This window comes from Orbilia oligospora (assembly GCF_000225545.1).
Source record: "Orbilia oligospora ATCC 24927 unplaced genomic scaffold scaffold00097, whole genome shotgun sequence".
Taxonomy (NCBI): Eukaryota; Fungi; Ascomycota; class Orbiliomycetes; order Orbiliales; family Orbiliaceae; genus Orbilia; species Orbilia oligospora.
The window spans coordinates 580,292-604,032 of NW_011645654.1; the positions used below are offsets into that span (position 1 = coordinate 580,292).

Here is a 23,741-nt window from a genome sequence, read left to right on the forward strand (position 1 = left end):
AAAAATATATAATTTTTTGCTGAAAAGGAAAGACCGCATAATACAAGGCTCAATTCGAACCTTTTGCCGCAAAGTGTTTGTGCGTGGTCCAAGATGTTCCAGAACTTCGGATAGCTATCGACACGAGGTGCCTGTTTCATCGATGCTGCGGCTCCCCCGCTTGTCTGGGCAAGGCGAATTGGCATCGTATCGGGAAAAACTTTCGACCCCAAAAGGCCTTGATTGAGAAGAAAGGGAATTCGATTTTTACCTTATCAAGAACAATGCAATGCCTCGACATGAATAGAACCTCACAATACAATGCCACTAGGAAACGGGATCGATACTTCCGGACGGCTGAGAGTTGTCCGCAAAAGCTTAGTACCCTTTTATTAGCTCCACGGCAGCTATCTACGGTAGTACCTGCCGACGAATCACATCAGAGATCGAGATTTCTTAAATCCTTCTATGTAATCCTCTGTTGGACGAGCTGAAAACCCCCAGCTGTCAAATTGCGCCCCCTGTAATTTGCAATTCGATTCCTTCAGAAAGATTAGGAAATATGACACCTTGTCCTCGGCTCAAAAGTCTTGAGAGAAAGATCGATCATCGAAGATATGAGAAGCTATTCAAGGACAAACACTAATAATAGTGGGTCATGAGTGACAATGCAACCTCAGGCGAGGTGCGCGGAACTCCTGCCCGCTTACATACATGTATATCGTTTGAAAACTAAAACATATCAGTTTTTTCTCTCTCTCTCTCCCGCCTGCCGGCTTCGTCATCGCTACTAGCTAGCTGCGGATCGGTGACCACCACGACGTCGGCGGACCTGTTGAATACAGCGCCTATGTAGGATGCTGCTAGTGTGCTGCAAAGCGATATTGTCGGGATGTAATCACGTAAGTTTGTAAATTTGTATCATGCATTTCCAAATATACAATCAATGAAGGGGGGGGTTTTCCGACCGACTGTGCATGTGGGTCCGTAGACGTCTACGCAAAAATACTCAAAAAAGACCCATGATCACAAATATTTCCAAAAATTCACAAACTAGCCGGTTTCCCGCCCCCCCCTTCCTCTCTCTCTCTAAAAAAAAAAAAGAGACATGCATCTTCACTTCCTTCCCTCTTTATTTTTACGCTGCACCCGCCGCCTAAAGATGGAAGGGCCTATTCTTTTCGTCGTGCATATGCAATACATGGATTGTGTATGCATTGACCAGGGAGGGTCCATTTTTCAAAAAAAGAGTTACCAAAAGTTTTCCCAAGATCTGACGCGGCCGTGCATGGCTTTGCGTGTAGAGAACTTTGCTTCTTGCGGGTGGATTTGATTTCGACCCTTACTAAACGGACGTGATACGCAAAGAATGAGAAAAAGGTACCTGGTACTTGCACTGATTACAATGGAGGGCTGCAGTCCAACATTCATCGCTTTTGCGATGATACATGTACATACATATCCGCCTCTTTTTAATGTTTCTGGATTAGCGGGAAATTGGAAGTGATAGAGGAGGGGTATTAGACGAAATCTGACATGATAGACGGAAAAGACGACAGACCATGACATGCGCTTTTGAGAGATTTTTTTTTTTTACTTTTGCTTTTGGTTCTTCGAATACCCTGGTCCCTGTTGGATTACTACTTACTTACTGACTTTTACTTCCTTAGTTCCCGACAATCCAATTGATGGATTGGCGGTCTTGGTCGAGGAGGTCGCGAGTCGGCATGCGTTTTTGTCGAAGTCTTTCCATAGGGAAAAGAAAATCCCCGATCATAATCGCATTATAACAAAAAGAAGAGCATTAAGACTAACTAATCCGAATATTGAAACGTCTATACGAACGAGTACATCGACTATCTTTTCTTCTTCTTCGAGTTAACGACACATCGATATCCATGCATATTCACAAATAACTAAGCAAAGAAAGTTGTTAATTCTTTTTCTTTTTGACTTCTGGCCTGACTCTTGCAGATTGGTCTCCACAAGGACCAGGGAAGCTAAAGAGGGAGAGAGAGGGGTGATGGTTTGACTGTTGGTTTATCGCGGATGGTAGCCCTCCCGCGGTCGGTCAGTCGCCTTCAGGCTCACGCTCGTCTGGGTATTTCCGCGTGATTGCTCATAATTTCTGTTAGCCAGCATATTATCCCGGTGAATCTACCATCTCGTATCTGCGCGGTCCCCTAGATCCGATCCTAATATATTCAAAGCACGAATATTGTGGTAAAGTACATGTATGTATACCTACAATTGAATAGAATTACTATTAATTATACCGGTAATCCGAAATATCTCCCGTACTTGCAAGAAAGAATAGAAGGTCAAAGCAACCTTTTATTTATTTATTTATTTATTTATTTATATATATATATATATTTATTTTCTATTTATCACTATTTTATTTTGTTTTTTACAAATCGGCACCAGGGATTAGCAGGGTGGAAAAAAAGAGTAACAAGGTCTCTGAGGGCTGAAGTTTTACGAAATGGCGGAAGAGTTAAGACCAATTGGGTATTTGGCTGCACAGGGAAAGTAACACAGGCCCATTTTCTTTTGGGGGGCTGTTGATCTCGTATCTTAACGGCGCCAACACCATAAATTTCCGCCCGACTATACTACCCAACTGGTTAATGTACTTACCAAAACCTTCCTCGCATTCTTTTTTTCCCCTTTCCATGGGTGAAAGGACTTAACGCAGTTCTCCTTAAGTTCGATTTCGGTGTAATATTATCCTGGCCTGGGTTTGCATTGGGGGTTTGGGGTTTGGGGTTGCACATACATACGATGCCGGCTTCTTTGGAAACAAGATCGCAAACGCATGCACAAGGGTTAAGGGTGTGTTAAATATGAAAGGATACGGAGTTTTTCAGGATCCTCGAACGGGTATTCGGGATCCAAGTTGTAAAAGCGGGATAACTATCAGGAACACCCTGGATTGAACGTGAATGGGAGATGCCGAATAACTTCGCCGTGGGTTTAGATCAAATCTGATGCCTCTAAAGGTTCAATATGCCTAGTTTGTATAGTGCTAAATACATGAATTTGGAATATAAGAAAGGAAGAAAATCTTGAAGCGTGAAGGACTTTACCAAGATAACTATCAAACAATATGGTTTTGGCGGCCTAGCCCCAACGAGTGACCATCCAAACATGGAAGAAAAATAAAAGAGAAAAAAAAAAGTCGGAAGGGATCCACCAAATGACAAAAAGAAGAAGTGAAGGAATAGGATAAAAGGTACCCGAGAAATACGAATAAGTAAAAAAAGTAGTAAATACAAGTAAAAGCAACTGAATAACTAAGTAATATTCACGAAACCTTCAAAAACTCGGTTGGCCTCCCAGTTACAATAAGGAAGATGCAAAGTCAATGCGTTTGAACAGAATTCAAGGGTTGCAAGCAGAACACCAGAACGCCGAAAAAAAAAAAATGATAAATGATAAACGAAAAAATGTAACAGGGAATAAGAAAAGACAAATACAGGTCGAAAGTTTGCTTCGCAGACTAAAATAAGTAATAATGGCGTTCTTTGCAGATACATTGTAAGCTCTTCTAACAAAACGCCTTAGAGGGAAAAAGGAAAAACATGTTTGTATGTGTATGAGGAAGCGAGTGACACCAGTACTTAACTCCAAATATCCTAAAGAGGAAATTTTATGGTAAGAAAGGGAAAGAACAGCAAAGCAAGCAACAGCTCAGAGAGCCAAATGAGGGTGCCTCCCACATAAACGCCGCATGATGATACTCCAGAAAACAAATGCCTAGAGGAATGCTTCATAGTAAAACAAGAACTTTTTTTCAAATGTGGTGGGAGGCAATCAGAGATGCAGACTGGGAGACCGTTCCAAGTCGATCCTGTAAGCACGGCCCATCAAAAGATGGGCTTCCATTGGTGGCCGGGACCCGAAGGATGACTTCCTGGAGCCGCTCCTTGATGAAGAGCAAGATTTGATTGGAGATGGGTTTGGTTCACGGTTTGGAATAATTGGGCTTCTTCTCTTCTTTGACTTGGACTTTGGGAAGCCACTTCGCTTTGCGCAACCGTCATCCTCGTGCCTAGAACGCAGATATTAGTTGGATGTGGTTGGATAGTGGGTTGGATAATAATTTTTTTACCTTCGAAGAGTATCCTTTCTTGCGAACATGCTGTTGCAAAGATGACATTTGAATTCCTTCTTCTTAGAATGAACCTAGATGATTGCTCATATTAGCAACTGATGTTGTAATTATAGCACTTGGTTGAACTTACACAAGTCTCATGCCTCTCTTTGTCCGTCTTCCTCACGAAAGACTTGCCACAAGTAGGGTGTGAACACTGGAATGGCTTAGGGCGATCTGGGTCGTGGGTATTCTGATGCGCCTTAAAGTTCCATATCCTCTTGAAGTGTTTACCGCAATTGTCAAGATGGCAAGTATAGACAGCCTCATGTGCAGAGGTAAACTGACGCTTAGGCTTATCGCCACGGTTACCTGGCATAGATCTATGCAAAGCCATAGAGAGATCTGGGTTCTCTGTCTTAGTTTCGCTATCGTGCTGAGGGTATGAAGAGTAAGATGATGAAGATGAAGAAAGCGCACCATTAAGATTAAAAGAGTCTGAAAGGCCCTGAGTAGATGGTGGAACTGAAGAGTTACCATCGTCTGTAGAAGGAGCAGGAGTATGATAATAGATACTCTCATGAGAGAGTTGCTGTTGCATCGGAACACTGCCGATTGAAAGAGAGTTCGGGCTCATACTGTAATCGTCTTGGAAAGTATGAAGACTGTGTTCTGGAGATGGCATATAGACAGGACCACTCGAATGGTTTGAGTATCCAGCTGGGATATTTGCCGTGTCAACACCAGAGTACGAATAATGGATTGAATCGTCTTGGTAGACACTAGAGTGGTATGATAGCGACGTCCTTGGTGTGCTCAAATAACTCTCTGGAGGTTGTTTGAAAAGGGTTCTTTCATCCAAGATACCATAGTCCTGTGCGTCTTCGGAGCTTGATGACATGCCCAAGTTTGAAGTCTTTCTCTTAGGCATTCCAAAGTATGCGTACTCCTGAGGAAACGCAATAGGGTATAGAACTTCAGTCATGAGGATACCTTGAAAACTGACAGTGACTTGAAGAAGCTCACTGACCCGAGCTCACAACTAAAATCAAGAGGGTTGAAAAATGGAATTATTTTATGTTTGTTCTTGGGAAAGTGTGGTATCCAAGCAGCTGAGGTAGAAATTGGTGGGAGAGTGGGTATCTAGACTCTTGGTAACGGGCGTCATTTGTCAGTAGGAGATTCACCCACACTTATAAGCAAAAATGTCACAAACAAACCTTTGAACGAGCTATTGGCCTATAACTGCGTAATGCTAGACTTTCTATGTTAAGCAAGGCTTAGATGCTGCAAATGTGCGGTGTTGTTAGCATGTTCTTTTTTTCTTGATCCCAGAAAGTCGCAAGGTTTAGGTCCATGCGTTTCGCATTTGTTCTTCGATTCAACAGGTCTTTCTATTATGTTGGATGATATCCGGACCGAGAGAAAAAAACACAGAGAACCGCCATATAGGAATAGAGGCGATCTGAAGATCGGAGAACAGAAATGTATTCACAGAACAGGGTTTCACTTACGAAACTTAGAGTCTCTGAAGAGAAAGGCTACGCCGTCGGTGTTTACTTTGAGGCGAAAAATTCGACAGCGTCGACAATGGTGTAGGGTGAGCGAAAGTCTCGACTAAAAGGATATAGCTACTGTGCGTTTGAAAAGGCAGCAAATGTCGTAGTAATAACGTTGGACCGAGATTTTGTTCCAAAGGGCCCCAACTGTATACGTTTCAGATCGTCCAATAGAAGCCGTTTTCAAGGGTTCGAATATGTGCGTATCGTGTTATTGTCGTTGGAAATTTTTCGCAGTGCCACGGACGTCGCTGGTGAAAGTACTGAATTGAAATAAACTCGGAGTAGTCTAGGTATGGCGCTCGGAATCGAGAGAGAATTTTTCGTGCACAGCAGATGCTATTATAGATGTATAGTGGGAAAGCAAGGAATCGATGAAGGTTCGATAGGAAAAAGTAGGCTGTGTCCGTTTGAGAGTGGGCTCCTTGATCTTCTTTGATGCACTGTTGCTGTTGGTGTAGATGCACGAGCTACTACAGCTATTCCACTATGGGCCTACTGTCTGTCGTATGAGATGTTACTGTTGCTGTTGACAGTTCAAGTTGGTGTTGAAGTTAACCGTTTCGAATTCCGTGATATCGGTGCGCTCTGTTGGATATAGTGTTGACGAGGTTGTAGTAGGCGAAATATTCCCAGCCGGGGAGATAAAAATCCAACAATGGACCCAAACCAACAGGACGGTTATGCTCCCTTTGTTATAATCTACTGTACCCAAACTGAAGCTGTGAGGTATGCGGGTGAAAGAGAGCTGTGATGGGTTTTCTTTGAGAAAATATGGCGTGAAGGAATTTCGAAAAATAGCTTGTTGAAGTTGAAGCAAAAAGCGTTTGAGGCAAAAGAATTCCTGCTGGATGTTGGTGGAAAAGCTTGGACAAAATAAAGCAGGTGGATGAACGATAAAGGTAAAGAAGGGTATGTGTAATTAAAAAGGAAGTAAAGTAAGAGCCTTGTCTTAGAGTGAGTAGACTTTGAGGCTTGTCAGGAGTGTGTGGAGGGCCTTGATTGTTCTCAGACGGTCCTTATGTAGTTTGCGTCGACGAAGAAGGAAAGCTGCTGTCTTCCTATTGTGCAAATACGCGAGTCTTTATGTCCAGTTTGCTCTTTGTATGGGAGGGTGTCAAAAGGTACCCGTAGAATGGTATCTTTTTTCTCCCAGGGAACAGTGATACGGTACCTGGCGTCGGGGAGCTAAATGCAGCAAGGCAAATTGACCCAGGGAACAGACGATGAGATCTGTACTGGCCCTGGAAGAAACAAGCCTCCAACGTTCATGCAAAGACCGTCTAATATTTCCCTGATGGAGTCCGGGTAGGGCTTTGTTCGGTCGATACTGGGCTGTGGCGATGTCGACCTAGCGGTGCCCGACGTAGAAGCGCTTCGCGTTTAGGAAACCAATGTTGGCGGTGCCCATGTACGTCCCTTCATGCGATCCATTGTATGCATCCACGAGAGAGCTTAGCTGCCGAATTTCCTTCTGCCAGAAGCAGGTTCATGGCAAAGTCGAAACGAATAAGGATTAAGCTCCCATTTTAAATTTCAAATGGTCCTTCGAACCTGGCCTAACTTTTCGAGCCATTATCTCCCTGGACACCACCCGTGAGCAGCCAAGGCGCAGCACCCGAATGTTATCCTCTGAGCTCGTGCTTGCGGCTTCATAGGAAAACTGCCCCACAAGCTCGAGTCCTCCATCATGCATGGCCTGTATGTACACTAAAAGAAAAATTATTTAAAAAAGATTGACCCTTGACCAGTCCTTGTATCATACGGTTGCCGAAGTTTGCTATAAGCTTCAGGGATTTGATCGTGAAAGGGAGACACAGAAGCCGGGCTGTTTTGGGTGTCAGAAACCGGATCCCCGCCCTGCAGCTATCGATTCGCTCGAACAGGATAAAAGAAGACCATGCAGCAGGAACTCCAAATTCAATTTCCGCTGAAAGCGCAATTAGCAGGGATGTTCCCACCAAGTACTTCGAAAAATGACATGAGGTGTCAAAAAATTGTGCGTCTAGTCTGGGCCCGAAAGTCACGGGTACTTGTCGAGGGTAAATTTTCTGACTCCTCGCGCATGTTTCGACCGCACTTAATTTAGGGACGGGTGATCGGTATGAGCGGTAGACGAACCTAAGAAATGCGCCAGGACGCATCCTCAAAGCACGCACATTGGACAGGGTTAGCGAGCTCAACAGAACAGGAAAATACACTTTTCTAAGTAAGCCTCAAAACACCGCTTGCGCTGAAGAGTGGGTTCCAATGTCCACACCACAGTGTGCCTATCATCATGCAAAATTTCGAGCTAGGAGTGCTGGGTGGGACGGAAAACCAATCAGTTAGTTTCGGGTTCTGTACAACTGAAGAGTATGGCTGCGCTGGGTGGGGCCCACACTTTGGATTCAGGTGGTCACTGACATGGAGGGGACCGATCCTTACATTAGGCGATATTTGCGCCTGTCGGCGGTACCTTGACAAACCTGTTTTACATTGCGTTCCAAGAAAAGGCCGCTAAGGGCTAACGAGTCGCACCTTCCGCAAACCCGCCATTGCAATCGTCTATGTAATGGTTTCCGCCGCAAAAGAAACCTGATTTTAGGCATCCGTGGAGGATTGAGCCGACGTCGTCCTTGGAAAGTTATTAAATGCCTCTCTTCTGCTGAGATACTTGCAATAACCATGTATTTTCAGCTTGGAAGAGAAATACCCCTAATAATTTGTCGGATCCGCCGATGCGAATGGGCAAGGAATCACACCGCGTTTTAGAAACGAATTTCCCGCGTGGGGACTTCAGAGTCGCTCGTGTAGTATTCCCGACTCCGCGCCGCCAATTAAAGTGGTGGTGTGGTGTCTGTTCACCAATAATGAAGCAGGGTCAAGAAGGAAGTCCGGAATTCCCCCGGCTCACAAAATTTGGTCGGAAAAAATGATCATGTCGATATATTAGTGCGACCCGACGGTTTGGTAGAGGTTGTCTGATATCCCTGAAGGGCTTTACGAGCGATGCCCATTCCGAATGCCACAGTCTTTCCACTCCTTGGCGTCATCCGTGCATGGGATTTCCGATCCGGCCAGAATACTCGGAAATGCGGGCAGAGAAAACTTTGAACGCTTATCGATCGTTGCCAATGGACAACCGGTTTCTTGATAATCGACTGTGATATTATCTTTTGATGTCCCACCCACCTTGCACTTTGGACTACTGCATTGCATGGGGCAAGAAAAGGTGTGTGGGAGATCAAATGTTATTATTAGAGGCGGTTAAACTGCAGTTGAGTGTGCAGTGGTCTAAGCGCCCAGTTCACGCAACCCTGCTGGAATGCCTGCACGGTTCGTCTTGGTATTTCCTCGAAGTGGACAAGTAGGTCCAGAGATACGCAACCTGTGAGCTGGCGGACGGTACTCCCCCCAAAATCGACTACGCGGTCGCTGATGCTTTCGCATTACTCCCCCCGGCTCCATCTATTGTCTCCTGTAAATTTGTATTGTAAGAACATATGTATGTCTACAACATGACATGCAGTCAGAATTTTAATCGATCAACCAACCGTTGCATTATCTATACGAGCTGCGTCCGTCAGAAAGTTCGAAACGGGATCATGAAGCTCGTTAAGGCAGACCGCCTGATCTGAGAATATGGGAGGTCGAATTTGTGAATCGTCCAGGGCGCAGGTCGGGAAACCTGTTTCTGGCATGGGTAAGACGCCACCATGCCCATGGGGGTTGAAGGGGTGAAGATGGTCTTGATTGGGCAGTAGCCGAATGGATGCAAGCATGCGCAGGGATGTGGGCGAAAGTTTGTCATGTTTCACAGGGCCAGACCTGCCTGTTGCCTTTTGTAGCGGCGCTTAACACCACACACTCAACTCATTCTGGCCGCTCGAGTTAACTACATTTCGATGCCAGGAGGCGGGCTCGCCGCTTCCTCACAGCACTGAACAGCTGATTTCATTTTGAATTGATGTAACTCTGCTTGCTTTACGCATCCTTAGTTTCCGACGTTGACATCAAACTGCAGCTTACAATGTTATTCTTAACCGCAAACAATACCTTTCATGTACATGTACCCGCGAGTCGACATGTCGCTTCGATGCACCTCGAAAACGAATGCACATGAATGCAAATAGAATCGACCTCAACCGACAACATCATTCTTCCTTGTAGCCCCCCCTTGGCGGATTGTGAGCCGCACACCTCCCTCTCGGGGATCTAAACGCAACCTTGGTATTGTGAAGTCAAGTCCTAAATTCGGACTAGCGGCAGGTATTAATATTTCCCACCTTTAACAACTACTAAATTTAGTCTGGTCTCAAGTTTCGAGACTTTGGGCCTCCCCGCTTGCCTCGGCCATCTATTTTTTGAATTTCTAAATTCGATATTCCCTCTGAAAGTGGGGCTCCTTTTAACTGGCGGAAAGATTCAAAATGTGATTTACGGCCTTCGCACCCGGCGGCTCGTATTCATTCAATTCATCCCTCGTTCCGTCGGGTACCTCGTATCTCTCCCCAACAGTTCTCTCCCACCTATCCTTTTTTATTTTATTTTTTTTTTTCCAAGTTCACAGGGGATTTCGAGGTGTGCGCGAGGCTACTTCTTACATGTGCATCTCGATAAGCCCCCTAACCTTCGCCCAATTCGGATGCTGCAGTTTCATAACTATTCCGATTTCCGGCCGCTGGGGGGTCGACGAGGCCTGTGGCAGCAAAGCTTGTGGATCACACCTCTGCGACTAAAGTCTGCCGCTCCTCTCCGCCTCAAGCGGGCCTGCCAGCTAGCAGATGCACTGCCATTTGTGTGAGCTCTCGCCAGTTTTTTCCCCTGAAATTGCATTGCATGGAGCATATGAGGGAGGCTCTATACCTTACATACCTTACTCCTTCGAGATCGCTAACTCGAACTAATGGGCAGTGTTCCCACCCATAACCAGAATTTATTACCGACTACAGCCGTAGAATCTAGTTTCTCGAATGTTTCCGATCAATTGGGCTAGTCAACTCGCTAGAATTATTGAGCCCCCCGTCCTCAAGGCTTCTCGCCGTTTATCATCGGGCTAGTCCGCAAGAGGACAGATAGTGAGGCTTCACTGTTCCACAAATTTGCTTTCTTAGCTCCCGTGACTCTGCTATCATGCAGCTATTGATAAACCCTTGGTTCTGAACTGGCATTTGGACAGCGGAACCGTTCGTGTATGCAATGCACACCCATTCGGAATAAATTGAGGCTAAGACAAGTCTTGAAGTATTAAAAATTGGAGGGTAAAAAAACAAAAAGCATACCTGCCATGAAGTATAACTGGCTTCATTTAAGATTTGTGCCAATCTCTTACTTGAGTCTTTCCGCGCATCGGCGTCGTATCAGTCAACGTCGTGTAACATTATATTTTAAATTTTTTGAACTATACGCTATGTATCATACGATAATTGATGTTAGGGAATTATTACTACATGCATCATGAATGCAATAGAAATCTATGATATAGCATCGATCGTCTAGGTAGAGGCGTTCTAGACGAGGTATTCGGTCGAACCCCGGAGTCCAGTTGCTCCGGCAAGGGTGTCGAGCATAGCCTTAGTCATTCCCCTCTTTCTATCATGAACTCAAAGCCCACAGGAAAAGAATGTCATGAGCCCGGTGCGCCAGCTAGTTGCCCGGGACCCGGGAGCCCCTTAAAAAACACTACCCCGCATACATACCGGATGCTTCCCAAGGGCATTATATTTTTTTAGTGTGAGATATTCAAACAGAAACCTTGGATTTCACAGAACCCGAAGGTTTTAACGAGGCACGAGTCGGCACTGCCCATCCCCCGCAGGAGCATTAACGTTTCGATGGACGGGCGGGTCATACTGACCACTCAGCCTTCTCCAAACTTGGCTAGGCGAAATTTTTGACAGACGCAATATATGAGTAGGGAAAAAAAAATAAAAATAAAAAGAAGAACCACACAAGGATTTTAGATGGCGTGATAAACAAGTTTCATTCATTTACGACATCGTTCTTTTCCTTTCGTTACTGCTGGTTGAGCTTTCGGATGAGCTTGGAAAAGCTGAAACCCTGTTGGCCGCCCCTGTAGTTTCCAGGGCCGCTGCGGCCAGACGCACCTCCACCCAACACCCAAGATCGATTCGGTTCCCAAAGATCTCACTGCCCTTCGGTCGCTTCTAGCCCAGGCTTGCAGCTCGCTCGTATATCGGAGCCCAGCCGTGGAGAAGGGCATGGCAATGAGGGGTTTTTTTCTTAAACAGCAAGGCTTCGCAGTGTAATACTCGAAAATCTGACATATGTTGGAGTCTGGGGATATCATATTCAGAATCCAACAGTTGCCAAGTTTTACAAGGAAAGCCCACCAAACAGCTCGACAATGTTGGATTTTGCAGGACGAAACTCCTCAGCCTGAACCGCATCCGAGTTCCGGTTCAAAGTATGTACGTGCAATGTTAAGGACCCGGGTCTGCACACTTGATTGCCTTCCATGAATACTGATCGGATTGCCCGTTCTGTGCCACTGAAAAAGACCAATCCTCAGATGTCCTAAATTTTTTTTTTTTGATTTATGGATCCCTATCACATTGTTTGGGTAATATGCTCGCACCCGTCGAACAATGTTAACCGCCCGCAGCATCAAGGGTCGACATGCTTTGACGAAGAGCAAGATAACTTTAGATCTAGGATCTCTAGGCAAAAATGTCTATAAAATTAAGATGGTGTCTATAAATCATGTCATTTTTTGGTGGTAGCGCATGTCAAGCCAGCGAAAGAGAGAGAGAAAATATTCGGATATGCGTGTCATGAGTGCACAGAAGAGGCACCGTTTGAAATTTTAACCCAATTTGAACATCGTTTACATCACGAATATCGCGAATTTGCGGCACAGACGCACTGTTTACACATCCCCCAACCCGGGTTTTGATTGATATTTTTAAACTTCCAACCAATGGTATCGTGCCGCCGGCGTATTTGTAGACACTTAATTATTAATCCGATGTATTATTGGGGACTTCGAGAGCTGTGGACGACGCCGTATGATGATGTTGCCGACCAAAAAACCTTTGTCTCTTTTCAAAACGTTCTGTTAAGGCATCTCTGCCACCGGCGGCGCTCACCTTGCGAAATATTTGCAGCTGGCACAGATCAAGTTGACAGCCGTGCCTTGTCTAAACAGCGGTGTTCCTCGCTTCATGAATTTCAGTTCAGAGACAATTGGCTGTACCACATGCGGCCCACAAATTCATCTTGAGGTTAACCGTTAACGTTTACTGATCTGAGCGTGAGACTATTGTTCAGCTGCATCACACAGAGTCGCTTTGTTCTATAGAGAAAGGCCGTCCTAGTATCTCCGAGACTTTACATAGCTGTAAGTATGTTCATTGGTCGGTTGATCCTTTACAGGACTTAATTTCCCCGAGGCCGAGTTCATGAAACCGCGCGGATTGTTGTAGTAGCTAGAAGACCCCCTCGAGGCCCCCCAAGAGGTGAGTTGGAAAAGAACTAACACAAAAGGATACTTTCCGAGAGCACATGCCGGGTAAATATTAACCATCTCGAGGGCAAATGTTCAACGGTTCTCAAGATCGCCCACAAGCGAAAGGAAGTACCACATACGAGGCTACTATACTAGGCTAATGGATCCTTGACAGCAAACATCCCGAACTATCCTGCCAACATTCCTCGAGAGCAGACCTGTCGTTCAGATCGTGTACTTGTAGTACCAATCGAAGAGACAGTTAGCTCTTACCCCCTGTCCTTAAGGCCTCTCGATCCAGTTCCCCCTTCCAGCTGAAATACTTCTTGACCCTGTACAGCTGTCATATTCACCAAACCTTTGAGTCCTTCCTAGTCCACCCGCATACCCCCTTCATACATGTATGTATGTTCCTGCAAACTGACAAGATTATTCAGCTTCCAATTGCAGATCACCTCTTCTTGACGTGGTTCGATCCTAGCTCCCTAAAACTATTCTGCGACGGTTAATTCCTTTCCAAAGTTTTTCTTGACGAAAGGAATAGATGCATATGAACATACCTAGTTTGGGCACCTCGAGGCCTCTAAACCAGAATGTGCCTAGTGACCCCCTCCCTTGATTTGTCTCTCTCTTCCGAGAGATCTTCTATTGGTGAGCTAGGTAGGTACTGGCATGGGACTTATCCCACGAGTCCATTTTTTCCCTCCTTTCGAAACTTATCAAACCGTTTGAACCCCAGACCCTGACAAACTTCCCGTCTGTCTTTTATGACCTATCCGGACTTCCAAGTCTGGGTACGAGACAACTATCTAGATCATATTTTGATTATTTTGATTCGATAGGACTCAAGAATGATTCCCATCGCGGCTTCACTTCAGGCAACATATCGTTTCTTCTTTTCCCTACTGCTTCGCAGCAGCACTAATTCTGGTCCACGAGATACTTTTCCCCGTACCCACAACCAAAACGTGCTTTGATCCCCGGAAGAACAGAAAACCGTTGAGATCTTTACGATGGGAGGTATACTCGGGAATGTAGTACACCCTTCTACCCCCCTTCTAAATATATTGGAGCCAATAACGAGCCGTCTTGAATACCCCCCCTCACAAGGAATTACTCCCCCTGCCGCTTCTTGACTTCCACAAAACGCTTAGGCAAACCCTGAGCTGCACTCCCCCTTAGAGCCAACGGGTACGCACGCACGCACAAAATCACGCATGCAATATGTTAGGTAACCCACCACGATATACTTCTCCAATAGTAGAGTATTTTTACATTTTGCTTTTGGAGACAAGTTTCTCTAGATTTTAGTAAATTTGCCACAGGCGCACGCTAGTATACCTCTCGGTCCCGCCTGAAAATCTCCCCTCCAATCGCTAGGAAGTGCTCGACGGAAGTACTTTGCCATATCCATACGTTTTAAAATGCTTTTTTGCCTAGATTTATCTACCATATTGCTATACATAACGCTGTCTTTTTTCAGCTCGTGGATATATGCATGTTACCGCCCATTCCTAGGATTTCAGTACCCGCTTAACGTTAACCACGCCCTTTGCATGCGCATAAGTGGCTTGAGAAGATATAGATCTTGTGTATCGAACTTTTTTTAGGTAAAAGACCTGATTGGTTCGGTATAGACGTCATGTTACTTGTAGATTTATTTCGAAAATCTAACTGAATCGCACGCCCCACAAGCCGATAGTGCCGGCGGGTACTACAGTATGCCTTACAAGAGCGAGAGTCGACAAAGGGTTTAATCGAAGCCGAAATTTTCCTTTCGGCGTATACTTCCTTTCGATTAACACTCGAGCTCGATAGCTTAGTTAGCCGACTTTGATTCATTCATACTCGAGCGAGAAGGTTCCCGGTTGTTGGAAGTTTCAGTTCGCACTCTCTTTCGATTTGATATCGCTTTGTCAAACATATTTATTACGAGTCACGACGCTGTTATCACCAACATCCTGCTTGACGTGACGGGTTATGAGATAGCTATGGCGGGGTAAGAAGGGAAATTGTAGTCTCTCTTTCTATGCATGTGCGGTTAATTTGTGGAAGAACCTCCTCAGTTCGACCTTCTAGCTCGATCCTCAACTATCTTCCTAGTTATCCAACATCAAGACTAGTGAAGTAGTACCTGCGTCCATGCATCCCCATATATAAACATCGTAACCGTCATTTCTTCATGCACATAACATCCCGGTACAACATTACGTATGTACCGTAGGGGAAACTGAGGGTTTTCTAGGGCAGAAATTCCGCCTTAAGTCTGCTTTTTGGGAAATTAAGACGTCTTAACTGCTGGATAAAGCGTCTTAAAATTTAAAAGCGACCCCAAAAACCCATCAAAACCCCGTACGGTACATACATATGCCGTACCTGCAGATCTAACCAATACTACGCTAGCCTCAAAAAGAAAACGGTAAATACCACCTTCAGTGCCCATGTTCATGACTCGTTGTATACATGTACGGGGGAGAAAAAAAAAAATCAAACTGTTGTATACTATACTTATAGTAATGGCTCTTCAGCTTTTCAATGAGACCTCAGATAGCCACTGATACTACCGCCCTCCATCTCTCTCAAGTAATACATCGATCGATCGGTCGGTCGATCCGATTCTTCGGAATCCAACATCTATGATATACGCTAGCTCTTTGTTGAAAGGCGGCTCGAGTTCAGAGATTGCATTATATGATATTTATTATATCCATGCTTAGCTTTGACTTTGGTATAAACCATTATGTTGGAAATGAATCGGCTCGCGATTGGATCCCGTTAAGGTTCAACCTAGCTAGCTAGCTAGCGCTAGATCGAATCTAGAATATGACTTTAGAACATACCAACTCTATGAATCCATGGGCTCATCTGAGGAGACCATACGCGTAGCTGTGGGCCTATGGTCATGAATTAACTGGAACTTCCCGCGCGGGTGAATACCAATTGGCCAATTGATACAACTTTAACCTTTCGAACCAAACATCGCAGGTATCGAGCCGTCTACACGACTCATTCCCACCGGCGCACCCATAAAATTCCAACAAAAAGACCACAAATACCAATAAAACCCCAAAAGCTAAAGAATTAATGTAATGGACACCATCAATCACACGCCACGAGTACTACTACATAGCCAAATAGAATTACTGGCATAGAACGATATAACCTCGATCTCAAATCTCACGACATGTATCCCAACAGACTAATTTTGTAAATTCAATCTCCAGAATCAAGATACTGCACGCGTGCATACCTCTGTGTGAGTTAAAACCAGTAACAAAAATATAATACCGGCAATCTAGAAAAGGATTCAAATGCGCATCTCACTCTTGACGAGAATACGTATACTGTTTGTGTAGTAACCCCCATCGTTAAGTAGTTAATTAGCATCGCGATATCGATATCCTTACATGACATCTACAAGGCCGGTAGCCATGCAAATACACTCTAGTAGTGATTACCAGTATACCGTCATAAGAATTGATCAATGATAGAACACTCCCGGGTCTATCTATAGGCTATAGGTCGTAATATCGATAGATAGCCCCTCCAAACCGTTGTAAACTTGTAATTCTATATCCATCTCGAGCATGCATGCATGTATTCAAAAACCTTATCAAATAGTATCTTATATCCATCTTAAATCGAAATAAAATAATGAGATTTATTCCACAAACTTATGACATTTTGCAAATTCCAAACCCCACGTACATACCGTAATACTTCCCGCTAAACCGTCAAATACAAGAGAATCAAATACAAAAGGCCCATACCGACACCATCATGAAAGACCGGTGTACGAAACCAGTCCATCACCACAATCTTACACTCCAAGCGTCTAACCAACCAAAAAAAAAAAAGCATCATCAGCCCTCAACATCTCAACTTCATATCCATCCCACTCAAAATCAGAAATCTCTAACCCCTCCCTCCTCTCCTAACAAGCTCCGCAACCTCTTCAATCTTCCTCCCCAACTCCTCTCTCAACCCCTCAATCTGCGCCGTCAAATCCCTTACTGTCACAACCCCATCATCCACATTCTCCTCAAGCCCATCTCCAAGCCCGTCTCCAATCCCATCTCCAATCCCATCCCCCTCATCCTCCACCTCCCTCTTCCTACCCGAATCCTTCGGCCACACAAACCCCGTTTCCAACGGTCCAGTCCCCGGCGTTGGCGGCGGTCTATTCCTCTCCGCCCTTCCAGAATTCCATTTCCCGCCATTATCACTCCCCCCAACATGATGATTATGACCATCATCATGTTTCCCAGCACTCCCACTCCTCTCCATCAACGCTCCAACCTGACTTCTAAGATCCCGTTTATCAACCGCCGCTTTTAGACTACTCCTAAAACTCTTCTGTCCACCGATGGTAAACACTTTATCCCTTAGACTCTCCCCTTCCATCCCCCTCATACGTTCATACATTACTATAATCGCCACCAGAGGGAAATGTGTAGCTTTTAGTAGTTTGATTCGTAAAGCTCGTAGATGTGGTGCGGGGAGGATGAGGCGGAGTGGGCGGACGGCGAGGGAGAGGAGGTTTAGTGGGGGTTGGAAGTATGTTAGTCGTGATGAGGAGGTAGCGGATTCAAGAACGAAGGTGGAGAACATGAAGAGGTATTCCTCTCTTTATTGTTTTATGATATATATGTTAGTATAGGATGATGATAGGAGGTCAGGTTGTAAATATCGTACCTTGCATTACTCATCACCACCGACAATGAATTGCTAAGCAATGATATCAAGGAGGTGATAAGTAAAATATTCGTCATAGTAACAAATATCAACTATCCCGATCCCAAATTGTTAGTCATAAAGTTCACATAAAAGGCCCGGGTTATTGGTATAATTAAGGGAAACTCACCATCAACGGCGCCCCAAGCACCGGCGAAATCTTCTTCATCATATCAAAACCCACATAACTACTCCCAAAGAATACTTTAATCAACAACCAAGTCATATCCCCCAAACTAAACGTATCCCTCGCCAACAACGTAAACGTCGTCAAAAATCCCAAATATAAAATAACCACCAACGCCAAAAACTTGATAAAGTCTTTCGTCATCTGCCTTAGTGCCGGCACTAGCGTTCCAAAGAACGGTGTCAGTGAGAATAACGAGAATATCCTCGGTAGTAGTAACAGTGCTTCCAGTGATAAAACATCAAATGATGTATTGATCAAATCCGCATCATGCTTTGCCAGTCCCACCATGCGGAATATGAAGAACACCGTATAAATGATAATTATCAATATATCGGCCCAACTCCAGAAGTCCGCTGCGTAGAACAATGTTCCAGCATCAGTGATCTGACTAACTTCCTCATAGCAGAAGCTCAAAAACATCACATTCAGACACCACTCTATCACACTAACTTTCTCCATATTCCTCTCCACAAGAACTCCATAGTACAATGCCAAAAACATGACATTAAAACACGCCTCAAACACCCGTTGGTACCGTGGGACACGGAGCCTACAATACGGATCCGTCTTCTTAGGATTATAAAGTGAAGCTCGTTTCTGTGAATCAGTCCGGAGGTCCTGCCAAAACACTATACTCCCGTCCCAAATCCCATTGACGACATTCTGCACCGTCCTCTGAGACAAAAATTTCTTGGCATCACACACTACAGCAAGCTCAAGGGTTGAGAGTCCTGCAAAAGTGTGCTTCGCAGGGGTACCATCCAGGTCGCGGGGGAAGTAGCCGGAGGAGTCTTCGAGTAAGGGACTTGATTCGTTGACGGCTGAAGGACGACGGGAGTCCGATGACAACGATTTAGTGTCGTTGGGGATTTCGTAGCAGAGGTAGTCGATAACCTCGGTGAATTGGTTCAGATGAGCGCAGAACCTCCAGGCGACAATTTCGGCAGCATAACCACGGGATTCATTGAGTCCTCGGTCGTCATCTTCATTCGCAAAGATGGCTTTACAGCAGAGTAAAGCAGCAACAATCGCCGGGTGGTGACAATTTTGAGAGAGTGCTGTTATCAGGGGCCGCAAACGGGTGGAGAACGTAGTAGTTCGCAATTGATCGAAAGTAAAAGGAGTATCGATAATATCGACAAAGTATGCTTGAAGTTTATATATCTAAAGGAGAGAAGAAAAAATTTCGGTTGAATAGAAGTTAGAAGACAGAAGTCCCGTTCGCTATTACGTAAAATTTCTCAATCTCCACTTTACCAGTTCTCCAAGCGATTCGTCGTGACGGATGTCCAGGCCAGGCGCTGCCTTAGCTGCAGCTGCAGCCACAGCTGTCGAACTAGCAGACGGCATTTTAAGCGGTGCTATCGCGATTGATCGGGCGTACATTTTGATATCGTTAATGTGTACATGGTGTAGAAGGGAGAATGTTACGATTGTTGGGAAAGAGGAGAGGGAGAGGAGGTTGTGGCTGGAAGGTGTCACAGGACGAGAAGCGGCGGGTCCAGGCCCAAATCCATCGCACTGTGGGGAACGCGCAAGCGGTTTGAGCAATTGAACGCCACTCCCTGCACACATGACATCACGAGAATAGCAGCCCCAATTGCAACATCGCAAATACACACCTGAGCTGAGGGATCGGTGCATCGAACCAAAATCGACAAATCAAGGTAATATAAATAGGTATTTCCTCCCACTATATCTAGCAAGATCTTAAGAAGGATGCCATGCAAGGAGCCCGCTAGATAATACATTTATCATCATTAATATGTATAGAGGAAGAGAGAAAGAAGGGAGAGTATGACAAGGCAAGAAGAATTAGAAATTAAAGAAATTAAACAGCCTTCAAGACACCAGAATTTCGCCAGCCGCGGTCAAAAAACAAAGCTTAAAAGAAAGGGGAAGAGAGGGAAAGAAAATAAATGCACTCCCCGAAATGTAAAAAAGCATTATATCGTATCACCGCGCTTCAACATGCGTATGATCCACTCTGGATTCTAGAACATTGATCTCGTCGCTTCTTTTTCGCATCATATAGACAATCGGTCCTATAGGGCCGCCAGATCTCCCTTCAGCAGTTCTACCTGCATCATCTTTCGAATCACCGGAATATCTTTCTGTGAGAAATTCAGAACACCACCTCGAGCGATAACCTCTGCCGTCTTACAAAGAAAAACTCCACAGTCATACCCGTTCCCTTGTTGTGGGGTCTGGGATCCGGGATAAAAGTCCTCCCATTCACCGTCGATGTACTTCGATCCAACCTCATTCTTCATCCAGGTCCTCAAAAGTGAAATGGGGTCCCAGTTTCCCGCCAGTGAGTCGTAGTATTCGAACCGTTTCTTTTCAACATTGACAAACGCCAGCGTCCAGTGGAAATTCCGATGTATTGGAATAATAATACCCTTTAATCCTAGGATTTCCTCGCCCGCTGCGCCTGCCTTCTTCGCCCACCGCGCTACTCGGCCGTACCCGGATTCTTTGAAGGAGCTGACGAACGCCGAGTTCATGGTAATCATCCTCCGACTGCCGTCCTGGTTCTCCCGTTCCTTGACAAGGTGGATGTAGGAGTTGATGACCTCGTCGTTGAGCCATTGCGAGCCGTTGAGAGTTTTCAGGCTTCGCGGGGTGACTGGATCCCTACCAACTCGTCTTGCTTCCTTCAATTGATTCTTGTCGTTAAGGAATCCTTGCAACTCGCGCAGTGTCCCGTCTGAAATCTTCCGTAGAACCTCTGCTGGCGGTTTCTACACATTAAAAATTAGCACCATATAATCAAATATTCACGAGAAATTCCTAGTTCATACCGCGATTGTTCTCATTCGCTTAATCTGCTCGTCGATAATCTTCTGCCTCTCCACCATCTGAGTATAGTTTTCGAATCCATCGACTTTGTTTTCCTGCAGTTTTTGAATAAGCAGCACTAGACTTTCACCATCAAAACTATCGCCGGACGTCGTTTTCTAGTACCAAATCATATCAGCCATACTGTATCAAAACCATCCCCAAAAACAAATGACCACAAACCTTTTGGTCGAGCCATGGTCTCTTCTTGGATTCCAGTTTTTTGGCACTTCTTAGGTTCGACTGCTCAAGTCTCATTGACCTCGAAGGTAAAAAGGCGGTGCTCCGTCCCACCGATCCGACCGAACTTCTAAAATTAGAAGTATTCCCTACCGACCCAACCGAACTCCTGAATGATGCTATATCCTAAATTAGCTCCACGCCCTTTAACAGACGCACAGGACCCATGACCTACTGTTTAGAGATGCCGACGGCGGGCTATACTGGCTTGGCTCCATCCATCGGTTAGGCGTTGATCCTATCACACTTCTGTGTGGTGTTGAGGTCTGTCTCCGACTCCTCACACTCATCGACATCGGCGTCGCAGACCTCTTGCTAATCCGACTACTACCCAATAGCGACTCTCTGTAATACGCAATCGAACTAACCGATTTCGGTTGTTGGGTTGCTTTATTCCGTCTCGCCAGCGATCTGGCAAGTTGATCTTTCCCCGACGGCGCATGTATAGTCCTCAAGGGTTCCAACGACGGCGTTTGCGATTGCTCCTTCCATTTCGATTCAGTAAATTCGATTAACGACACTGGTTCTGCAGTGCCATTCTCAAGTACCGAGGCACCTTTGGTAGTGGCGACAGAATTCGGTTGTTCGGAAGTATATCTGGGCGCCGCAATTTCGCTTCTCGAGGGTTCGACCTTCGCCGTTATTCCCGACACGTGGAGTTTTGACTTTTGTATCCCGCCATTGACTCGTGGTAGTTCATCGTCTTCGCCGGGTGGAGTAAGCCGCCGTCGCTTCCTAGAATTCCCTTCGACCTTCAAGGTATATCCTGTGTCCTGCCTTTCCTCCACTAAATCATCTCGTTCTTCCTTTTCAGTTTTACTATCTTTCGGATCATCGCCCCAGCTCACACCTAATGACCCGTCAGTAAAGCACGTCCTAGAACATTCCCCCCTAACTCCCTAGACCACAGAAAGGGACATCTTACACCACCTCAGAATGCTCTTGAAATTTGTGGCCAATTCCATAATAACCGACTCCTCCTTCTTCTGACCAGGCGGCAGTGGTGGCTGCGTCGAACTTATCTTGTCGTCTTTTCCGTCGGAACCAATGCTACTACTAGATGACGATGAAGATGCTGAGGATGTGCTACTGTCGTCCCGCGCCGTAGATACCGCCGTTGTATTCGAGGATTCAGACATAACACCCCTCTCCGTCAAAGTCGAACCTTCTTATTCAAAAAAGTCGGAATTCGGAAATTTTGTTTCGCCTATTCTTCTTTGCCCTGCCGTGGACCCCTTGTGTTCTCCCTGCCTTCCTTCCTTCCTCCTTCCTATAAAACTCGCTTCGCGATGGGCGGTTTGAGTCCGTATCGTCTCTTATCGGCTGCTTCGCTGTACCATCCCAAAAACCAAGCAATAACTAAAACCCACCCAAAAAACTTATTCTATATGCCGGAAGAGCGATAAATAAATATGTCTCTTTTTTTGTTTTGTTTATTGGGCGTTTAGAGAATCCGTGGAGAGAAGTAGCGGGTGGGCGTTAGAACTGGGATAATGATAATAGGTGATGATGTATTCTAGCGGCTGACGGACCCTGCGAAAAAAATACGGGACAACCTCCAACTAGTTAAGTTATAAACGAGACAAGACAAGACAAGAAACACTGCCTGTTATAACTAATCGCAGTTTCAGTCGCGCGGGGTCAGGGAGCTGCTGCTGCGAAAAGTAAAGGGCGCTGAAGAAGGTGGAAGAGAGCAGCAATTGAAAATAAGTGGATAAAGTAGCGCCAGAGGCCTAATGGGTAAAGGAGAGGGACAGGAAGCTGTATCTGGTGGATGTGTGGGTGGATGTGTAGGTGTTTTGTGATGGAGATGGATGCAGTTGGGTTTGGGTTTGTAGGAGTCGGATGGAATGGGGGATGTGAAACGGAAGAAAGGGAAAGCTGCGATCAGATTTCTTGTTTCGCGTGTTTGACAACACTTCGACAACACTCAACACATAGTCCATTTTACATTCATTACATGTGATACTTATGGCGGAGACTCTACAATGGATATATCCATTCTTCTTCTTCTGGGGAAACGATATTAACTTGTAGATATATAATTAAAGTAATTGGAGTAAAAGCTATTCTGACTTTTGCAGGAACCTAAGTTCAGCAAGGTGATTGACCAAAGAATCGAATCGGGTTTCAATGGTCTCATTGCATTGGTACCAGGGTTCCAACCGGTCTAAAGTACAACAATTTCAACACATCGATGGCAACAGTTCCACAGCCACAAGTCCTGTAGCACAAGACTCAGCTTACTGGTCCTCCTGGGAGTCAATGCATATAGACCCAAGTATGTAAAAGGTCTAGTTAGTGAAGTAATTACTTCTGAGTTAATTCGAATTAACAGTCTAGTAATTACAAATAGACCAAATAAGATCAAACCGGCATGTTATAGTATACCCGAACGCAGACCACCCTGACTCATCCAGTCCTGCACTTTCAAACAGCGCATACAGCACATTAACGCATTTCTAAACCCTCCCGCTTGTCCTAAACGTACATAAGAAAACCCAAATAGGCCTTCTATAAAAACCAAACAAGTACTAGTTAGATATATCTGGTAAGTAAGTACTTATCTATACAAATTCAGGCATAACCCTCCCATATCTTTTTTTAAAGTCCTACTTTAAGCTTTTCCACCGCATACGTATATGTTACACA

At 45.1% G+C, this 23,741-nt stretch overlaps 4 protein-coding genes across 4 annotated transcripts; all 4 read right to left on the reverse strand.

Annotated features, from left to right (window-relative positions):
- Positions 1–3,795: 3,795 nt before the first annotated feature.
- Positions 3,796–5,060, reverse strand: AOL_s00097g164 (uncharacterized protein; the record flags this gene model as incomplete). The annotated part of the gene is made up of 3 exons (XM_011125997.1): positions 3,796–4,033; positions 4,094–4,167; positions 4,227–5,060. 3 exons carry the CDS (start codon positions 5,058–5,060, stop codon positions 3,796–3,798), a joined length of 1,146 nt encoding a protein of 381 aa, XP_011124299.1.
- An 11,939-nt stretch (positions 5,061–16,999) lies between these two features.
- On the reverse strand, positions 17,000–19,583 carry AOL_s00097g165 (uncharacterized protein; the record flags this gene model as incomplete). The annotated part of the gene is made up of 4 exons (XM_011125998.1): positions 17,000–17,711; positions 17,780–17,871; positions 17,949–19,172; positions 19,266–19,583. The coding sequence occupies 4 exons, from the start codon at positions 19,581–19,583 to the stop codon at positions 17,000–17,002; spliced, it is 2,346 nt and encodes a 781-aa protein (XP_011124300.1).
- A 470-nt stretch (positions 19,584–20,053) lies between these two features.
- On the reverse strand, positions 20,054–21,107 carry AOL_s00097g166 (uncharacterized protein; the record flags this gene model as incomplete). The annotated part of the gene is made up of 3 exons (XM_011125999.1): positions 20,054–20,752; positions 20,813–20,968; positions 21,033–21,107. The coding sequence occupies 3 exons, from the start codon at positions 21,105–21,107 to the stop codon at positions 20,054–20,056; spliced, it is 930 nt and encodes a 309-aa protein (XP_011124301.1).
- A 128-nt stretch (positions 21,108–21,235) lies between these two features.
- On the reverse strand, positions 21,236–22,228 carry AOL_s00097g167 (uncharacterized protein; the record flags this gene model as incomplete). Its single annotated transcript, XM_011126000.1, has 2 exons — positions 21,236–21,939; positions 22,015–22,228. 2 exons carry the CDS (start codon positions 22,226–22,228, stop codon positions 21,236–21,238), a joined length of 918 nt encoding a protein of 305 aa, XP_011124302.1.
- Between the last annotated feature and the right edge of the window lie 1,513 nt (positions 22,229–23,741).